The sequence below is a fragment of the Cryptomeria japonica genome, chromosome 5, assembly GCF_030272615.1.
Source record: "Cryptomeria japonica chromosome 5, Sugi_1.0, whole genome shotgun sequence".
NCBI lineage: Eukaryota > Viridiplantae > Streptophyta > Pinopsida > Cupressales > Cupressaceae > Cryptomeria > Cryptomeria japonica.
The window spans coordinates 351,513,636-351,522,478 of NC_081409.1; the positions used below are offsets into that span (position 1 = coordinate 351,513,636).

Consider the following 8,843-nt stretch of genomic DNA (forward strand, 5'->3'; position numbering starts at 1 on the left):
TCTCTAAATTTTCATATGAAAAAAGGAGGAAGAAAGCCGCAACCTTATTATAATAACCTCCTTATTCATGATATTATACTTTAGTTATGACCAGCTCTCAATTTCTCTCTATGTACAATACACTAGTTCTATACTACGAAAAACAAGATCATTTGTTTCCATGCCATGAACAATAGAAAATTTGACAACCACACAAGAAAGTTTTTCTAGATTTTGATATGAAAAAGAAGAAAGAAAGTCACAACATGATTATTATGACATCCTCTCTATTACTCTGTATATAACAATAAACTAGTTCCCTCATTTGCTTGCATGCCATGAACAATGGAGAATTTATCAACGACACAAGCATATATAATAATAAAGGAAAAGTCTCTCTAGATTTCCACAAGGAAAAGGAGTTCAAGAAAGCCGCAACGTGAAAGCAAGGTGTTTATATAAACAATTCAAAAAAAAGACTGCTGCAAAATGTAGGCGACTAAAACAATGGCATGATCTTACATTACTTGTGCTGATTGGAAGGCATGACGTATTTTCAGGGGAAGAAATGATTCTTCTGCACTTCACGTTGAAATTTTGTCTTAATCTACGAATTATTCTCTAACATAATTGTCCGTGCACGCATTTGGCCGCAGAAAGAAATCTTTACAAACCACCTCCATATTACAATATAAAAAAACACTGATTCCTATAAAATCTCACAAGACAAAGATTAGATTCAAACAGTCTGCAAGTTGAAAAGATTGGAAAAGAAAACGAATGAACAAAAGAAGCCCAGATAAATTCTTGATCATAAAGCCACCAAAGGAATGATTTTAATATAAATATAGTATTTCAAACAATTGTTCGAAGCACAGTAATAATATTAAAGTAGTGATAAAGCTTTCATGTGAATGACGTCAGTACTGATTGTCTACAACACAAAACTGTAAGTTATTCAAAGTTATTCTGGCTAATTATGCACGCACCATTTTGCATAATACAGCCTTTGTAAAGCTAAATTCTCTGCAAGTGGAATACTCCTTCAGATCACACTATCTTCAATGTTAAGTAGTAGTAGTAGTAGTAGTATACAATGATGCCTTTCACGTACTGAGCAGTGGGCAAAATTATGCCAGACTTCTACAAGCACTAAAAGCTGAGACTTTTGTTATTACAGAGAATAGAGATGTATATCATATTGTCTCCGCTAAGAGATTGTATTTTAAAATGGATATTTTTTTGCCTGGATCTGAGCCAGGTGATCTTTACTCAAATACAAGGAATACAACAATAATGATTATAGGGCAGTGCAGTGCCCACAAGGGCCATATAATCATGGCTTGCATCAAGATATATAAAAAAATTACAGTATGATAATGATATATATTCTGTTAGACAGCTTCTTTTTGATAAAGCAACCTGTAAAGTGAAGCAAAGCAAAGCAACTCTGTGTAGGGTTCTTCCTCTGGTGAAGATACAGGTATAATCAGTTGCTCAGTACTGTTTTTAGTTATAAAATGGTGGCTTAGATTTGTACAACACGTGCAAGAGAGATGAGATGAGAGATTGGATTTTGTGAGTGATCATGAGACAAAATTATTATAGCAAACTTGTATGGAAGTAGGGCCTCTAAAATGAACGTAGATAGTAGATACCTCCTACATTAATCTTCTGTCGACGGGTCCAGTATGGTCAGAATCTGTCCAAAATGGGTACTTTAGCCATTCTGTTTCCTGGTTGGTTGACAAAGGTTCCTGCACATGGACGTCAACAAAGCAAGGAGTATTAACGTTAGCATTTATGATTAGTCCTAAGAACTTGAATTTAATAGTCATGATTTGCCCATGCATTCCAAATTAAGTTTTTTTGATGAAATTTTGATCACCCACTACGTTAAAAACTGCAATCTTGGGTACCAATGATTGATGTTTGGACCCAAGATTGCAGTTTTGATAGAGCTTTAATGGAGTTCTGATTAGGTTGTACCTCTTTTATTTCAGTGGACGTATCCATGAAGATGTCTTCTAGTGAATTGATCTTGTGTGGAGATACTGCATTGTTGTTAATAATCGTGTGCCTTTGGGCCTGATCTTCAAGTGTCAAACCCAGTTCAGCTGCTAGATCATCCAAGTTCTGGCTGCCGTAAGACACAAAATTTGTACCAGAAATAGCCCCCACTTGTTGTAGAGTCTCATGACAGCGGAGTAGTCTTGTCATATAATTTTCATCCAAATCTGGATGATGACCATGGTTGTGCTGTTGAGAGTCCTGATCAGAGGCTACCCAATCCTCTCTATCAGTGTTATTGTTAGTGTGCACTTCTGACTGGTTTGGAGATTTCAGTGTGTTGTCTTTATTGGTGGTATTCAGAGCACCAGAATATTGAGGAGGAGTGCCTTGAGAGTTAATTTCTGAGCCCTTGTTCTCCCTACTACTGTTGATTCCCTGCCAAATGCAACTAACATGTAAAAATTAGATAATTAGTTAAGATTTAGGGCTAAATTGAATACCCATATAAGGAAAAATGAGAATTATGGTCAGGAATGAATGAAGTTAACAGTCACATACTTGATCACTGCTTTCTCTAGAAGGAACAAGTGATAAACTATAGCTTGCTTTAATTTGTTGCTGATCCAAGGAATAGAACTGCTTTTCAGATGTTTCAACACAGATTTTAACAGTCTCTTCTGTAACAGTAGGGCTCTTGGGATTCTCAGCTATGTCGACACTAGATGCCTTAGCAGAAGCAGATGCAGATGCATCCCCACTATCTGAGGCCTTTTCCCAACTGCATTGCCTTGGCTGTGTCTGATAGAAGACCTTGGATACCACTAGCTCTCCTTCCTTTTCTTCTTCTTGACAACCCAAATGGTACTGGTGCATGACCCAGTTTGTTTTCTCAGGTTTTCTGTGCTTGCCAAAGTTGGTATACAGAACCAGGATTTTCTTGCAGCCTTTCTGCCTGCCATGAATCATCACAGGCCTTGTCTTCCCAGTCTTATGCCATCTTGTTTCTCCACCTTGTTCATCACAGTCTGTCTGAATTTTCCTTCTTTTCCTGGTGCCTGTTGTATATGCCTTGGATGGCCTATGGAAGAAATGCCTTATAAGACCATCTCTAGATATTCCTGCATGAGCGAGTTGTTGTCATCAAGGCTGTGTCTTGTAATAAATATATGAGAACTCAAAACCATCTTATTCTGAGAAAATTCTCAGAAATAAATGTAACCAATCGTTATTGTATGACATACATGAAATTGGTCGACAAATACATAATGCCAGACTTATCTATTGTCTTTATATGGTTTGATTCAATAATGAAAACAATTGCATACAAAGAATAAGACTCGCCATTGTGCTCATCTCAATATAGTAATAATAATTTATGAAGCAGATAGAGACCCATTTCCAACTATAACAGGCACAAACTATATTTTATACCTGGCAGTTTTTCTGGATGGGTGTAGCAGATCCCATCTTCTCCTTCAATTGTTGGAATAAACTCATCAATCCTAGGATGAGGACTGCAATTATCAATGCCAACCTTCCCTTGAAGATGCTCTATCAGCTCCTGATCTGTGGGGTCAAATTTCACACCAGAAGGCAAGCCTGGCCAATCCTGAATACCCTGCTGCAACCAATACATTAGCAATATGTCATAAAATCTTCTAAAAATGGCAAATTTGCTCATGATCATGTCAAGAGAACTTCTTGGTGGGTTTTTTACAAAAAAAAATTCATTAATTATCTATATAATTAAGAATTTATTATGCATAGCTTCTGGTAATAGTCGCCTGAGCTTATTTCCTTGACATTTCAGATCAAATTATATGATCCATTCTGCTCTCTTATCTTGCACTCTTCTTCCTAATAATAGATCATGTAATTGATCCAAAATATTGAAAACTCACACAGCTATTACAAAAAGCTATCCACAATAACATAGACTTGGACTGTGTAAATCATGTGTCTACAATTAAGAACTTTTCATACCTTTTCTCTTTCAATCTGATACCCACATGCAGGACATCTTCTGATTTTATAGCAGTGATGTTCTTCGAACTTGGCGTCGATTAAATCAGAACTGGTAACAGGATTTCTGACCTTTCCGTCGACAAACCATTTCATACTGTCGCTCATCCCCAGCCAAGAAACCATAACTAAATGCTCGCCCCTAATTTAATGCTCATATATACGCCGACTGAATAAAAAAGCACAAAAGTACGTACAGTCGACGCAATACACGGTCCAGAATTTATATCATAGGAGCAGAATTATAGCTGGGTATGAGTTATAACTGCACTGCAGCACTTGTAACACAGTCTCGTAAGGGTCTGAAGAGATTACGTCCAACTCTAGCAAAAAGTGGAAAGGGAAAAACACTAGGGATAGATAATATCCTTTCCTCATACAAACAGGAATGTTATAAAGTCGATTGCTTGAGCATAATGTAAAGAAAAGCGTATGGAGGGCATATTAAGATTAGATCTCTGTATATGGTGACCTCACAAAAAGTGCATCTATTAAATCAAAGGAAACAATTAAAAAACTTCTGACATCTGCCACTTTAGCTCTTCTCCTTCTGCTGCCTGCTTATCATAATCATCATCATCATCATCAGAACATCAATTTACCAAGCAACCAACTATTATCACTTTCCAAGCTTAAGTAACCCAACTAAATCTTTGAACTCAAACAGACAAAACTAGACAACACTAATTTAGTAATCCATGAAAACTGAGCACCAAATCATGCAAAAAGCATGCCATGACATTCCCCAAAAAGCAGAATAAAGCCCCAATTATATCTGTATTCCAAAGCCCATCACCACATGGGTTCTCAATAAAGCAAAGCAGGGTGCCCCATTCTTCCACAGTCTCATAGAAAAAAGCCCAAATAAAGATCTCTCATACAGACCCTCAACCCAAGTACTGCAGATACTAAAGCTAAAACCACCCTTATTCCACTCCTACAGCTGCAAAAGTGCAACCAAAATCTCTCAAGGATTTCTCCATTGTTTCTTCGATGCAACCTAGAAAACCATTAGAAACTGCTTATCAGAATAGATAGAGTGTTGCTACAAAGGATTGAGGAAAATAAGAGGTGCCGTGTGATCCAAGTAAACTAAAAGAGAAAAAAAAACACTAAAAGGTAGCAAATGCTGTTCATACATACATGAGCCTCAAATCATGGAAATAATTTAGATTTGTATTAAACAATCCAGTTTGTGGGTCTTTGTGGGTCCTAGCCCTATAATCAGAAAGGGAATGACACTTGCAGGTGGGCCCTAAAGCTTCTTCACCAAGCTTTAGCCATCCAATCTAATATTGAATGGAAGAGTGTTATGTGGGTAAACTAGATAGCAATTCATTCATTTGTGTATGACATCTCAACTCCTCCAAGTATATGTTATCTGATGCGGGTAGGTTAAAATTGCGGTTCCTAGGTCATGAAATATAGGGTAGAGAGTATCTTCCAAGACACTCTTTTAACATAAGCTAGATTATCATTTTCCTTGTCTGTCTTAGGGTTTCTAATATAATGGGTTGCTTGCTTCATAAATTGCATATCATCACCCTAGTTTGCTTTTCAATCCAAAGATCAAACTCCACTTTATCTATGTGACAAGACATTAGGTTTGATTAGAGTCATTGCTTGAGCAAATAAGTCAATAGCTAACACTTGCAAAGTTAAATTTCAAAGGTTATCATTCCAATGAAAAAAATCACTTTATAATACGCAAGTACTTCCAATCATGTGATTACTTAAGTGTCATCAATGCTTCAACTATAGATTAAATAATAATCCTTACAAGATTACGTTCCCCCAACTTATAGGTCTTAAGACATTCTGGATACCATTGTGCTTGTATGAACGGTCCACATGTACTCCAAGATCTTGGGAACCAATCTACTCCTTAGGCTGTTGGGTTCCTAGACTGGATCCCATTGAATTTGTACGAACGGGTCGAATGCACTCCAAGATCTAGGGAATGAATATGTGCCTTAGGCTGTTCGCTTTTTTACGCCCCTTTAGTGAACGCCATTTAAAAATGCATTTTCTCAATTCTTCACCTTCAAGAAATTCGGAAGGTAATCTAAACAACATTACTTGTTCCATGCTAGGCATTATTGTCATCTCTTCTTTCTATGCAAGATGTAGACCACGCTAGTAATAATAATAATAATAAAGAGTTTCCTTATTTAGTATGTTAATAGCATTTATTCATACCCATTAAGACAACATTAATTTATAACGAGTTTTACAAGGTAACTTAAAAATTGCTCATTCTTTATTAGGACAAAGAGGGACAAAGAGTTAACTTTTTAATATCTTTATCAATTAGGTGTGGGGAAATAGCAACATAATATATTATTTGTATAATCAAAATTTATTAAAATATATATAAATTATTTTTATTTTTATATTTGTGAATTATATTGTTATATTAAATAAGTATAATTTTTTTAATAATTTATAGTATCAATAGTTATCAAGATATATTAGGCTCATTTTTAGATCTATGATGAAAGAAAGTACATTAATCTATGAAGTAGTTTGATGGACGTTACTAACTATAAATTAGAAAAAGTAAACAATTATTAAGAATATCCTAATGTCATATATACATTATTAAAAAAGTAGAAATATATATTATTTTTAATATTTATAATATTGAATAATTATGATCTTTTAATAATTTAGGGTGTTAGTAAAAGGAAGCTAAGCGTTGAAGAACAATTTCAACACTAACCGAATAAGAGAGTGAATGCAAAAACATTCTTACAAAACCTTAAACAATTGTACATATCCAAAATTCGAATTTAAGCAAATAAAACTATAACACCATATTTATGTGTGAAAGCTCTTTCGGGAAAAAATCCACACTCCAAAACAAAGAGCTCACTTGTATTACAACAACAAAGTGTTATAATACAATGTATAGAGCCACTACTCTAAAGGATTAGTTACAACAAGGGTAAGTGCACAAAGATGGTGGTCAAAAAGGGGGGTATAAGTGGACACTTTTTTTCTGAAATCAAGTGAACCTGAACTTGGAGGCAAAATTTGAAAGTCATCCACTCAAGTTATGAAGATAATCAAAGAACAAATATTATAGTACTCTGAATCTAGTTTCCAAACTACTAAACTTTTACAAAATTGGATAAGATTAAGGGGGTCAAATACTTCGTGCACGAAAAACTGACCCTGATTTTTTCTGAAACACATAACATAGTGTCTGACGTGCACATCAAAAAAGTCATAGTTAGATTTAGTATTTTGACAAATCCTTTGGCAGAAAGATAGTTAAGAGTGAGCACTAGAAGATGTGTATTTTTTTGTAATTTTTTGTTGAGTATTTTGTTTTTTATGATTTTTCCAATTGAGCACATCCTGAAAATTAGGTACTCGTTTGTGCGCGAAGCATAAGTTGCACTAAGCAAATCGAAAATACAATTTGTTATTTTTTAAATTGTAAAGAATCAAGTGCACTACAATAATATATAAAGTTTTTTAAATTTTGATAAGTATATCAAAAGTTATTCAAAAAATGGTGCACCTATGTCTGTGAGAACTGTGGAGACACTAGTAAAAGAAATTCAATAATAATATGTTGTTGTTGTTGTTCAAATTGAAAACAAATTATATGGTTAGAAAGCTCAGAAGATGGGTGAAAATATGGTGGCAATTTTAGAAATACCCATTTTATGAAGTGTAAACCTGATGATGACAAAGTCGATAAACCAAGTTGATAAAATTAAACACATCAAAAATGAGAGAAATGGAAGGAAATCAAACTTCCAATCTATAGCTTTGTCATCCAGACCTATTTCCAAGCCTAAACAGTCAAAAGCGCGTACGGGGGTACTTATGGTTTAAAAAGCACGTACAAAGTACTTATAGTGTAAGCAGCGCGTATGTGCTTGTTTCCCTATAAACAGGGCATACGCACTACCTTTACTATAAATAGCACGTACGTGCTATTTTATAATATGATATTCTATGTATAATATGTGTATATACATATAATATATGTAATATATAATATGTGTATAATATGACATTGTATATATAATATATTTATATACATATAATATATGTATATATACATATGTAAGTGTATCGTCTCTCCCTCTCAAACGCATACAAGGTCTCTCTCTCTCTCTCTCTCTCTCTCTCTCTCTCTCTCTCTCTCTCTCTCTCTCTCTCCTTCTCCCTTCCTCCATACCCCATCCCTCTTTCTCTTCTTCTCTCCCTCCATACCCCATTGCAATTGTGTCTGCACTTCTATAGAAGTAAGTGAATTTATTTCTTGTCTGCAACTTCCTCTTTGATTTTTTATCATGTATCCTCTCCTAAAAAAATTGACTGATGGATTTTTGTGTGTATATTGAATAGGAGGAATAGGGTTTGAAATTGAACCACAGGTGTATTACCGTGACAAACAAGGAAACCTGTAGCAATATTCTTCTCGAATGTGTTTTTAATGAGCAGAGCAGATGTGGAAAATAGTGTCAACAAAGCAACATGATGAGTCAGAGTACCTGCAATATGTTTTTCAAAAGAAAACAATAGGTAGGAAGAGAAAGAGGGAGAGTAACACATATGATGTCCTGTAGAATGATAGTGGTGGGTATGCGAGAGTTCCCATGTTGTTACACAACACCTGTCACCTAAAGAAATTAAAGTTTGTTGTGTGCATGGCAGCGGTAGTATATGATGATCATCACTTGTCAAATAGCTTGGAACGGTACATACCCATGAAAGAAATCAAGTATGTGATTCTATAGTCACAATCAAGATCAGTCTTATAACCTTGCAAATTTAATAGCATCATATGTTTTAGAACTTAGGCAGTA

General features: G+C 35.0%; 1 protein-coding gene across 2 annotated transcripts; it reads right to left on the bottom strand.

The window, feature by feature from the left end:
- Positions 1–1,001: 1,001 nt before the first annotated feature.
- On the bottom strand, positions 1,002–5,149 carry LOC131034153 (SUPPRESSOR OF GAMMA RESPONSE 1). Of its 2 annotated transcripts, none has more exons than XM_057965546.2 (5): positions 3,976–5,149; positions 3,424–3,613; positions 2,551–3,110; positions 1,969–2,427; positions 1,002–1,736 (listed from the first exon to the last, which is right to left on the bottom strand). In XM_057965546.2, exons 1-5 carry the CDS (start codon positions 4,138–4,140, stop codon positions 1,641–1,643), a joined length of 1,470 nt encoding a protein of 489 aa, XP_057821529.1. In that variant the 5' UTR covers positions 4,141–5,149; the 3' UTR covers positions 1,002–1,640. The 2 variants fall into 2 exon arrangements, with proteins under 2 accessions (XP_057821529.1, XP_057821535.1); XM_057965552.2 differs by having other exon boundaries at positions 3,424–3,610; positions 3,976–5,148.
- Between the last annotated feature and the right edge of the window lie 3,694 nt (positions 5,150–8,843).

Coding starts and splice junctions, on each gene's coding strand:
- LOC131034153 (XM_057965546.2), bottom strand. CDS start 4,140: ATGGTTTCTTGGCTGGGGATGAGCGACAGTATGAAATGGTTTGTCGAC. Junction 3,614..3,975: donor ATCAGATTGAAAGAGAAAAG/GTATGAAAAGTT, acceptor TATTGGTTGCAG/CAGGGTATTCAGGATTGGCC. Junction 2,428..2,550: donor CTAGAGAAAGCAGTGATCAA/GTATGTGACTGT, acceptor TGCATTTGGCAG/GGAATCAACAGTAGTAGGGA.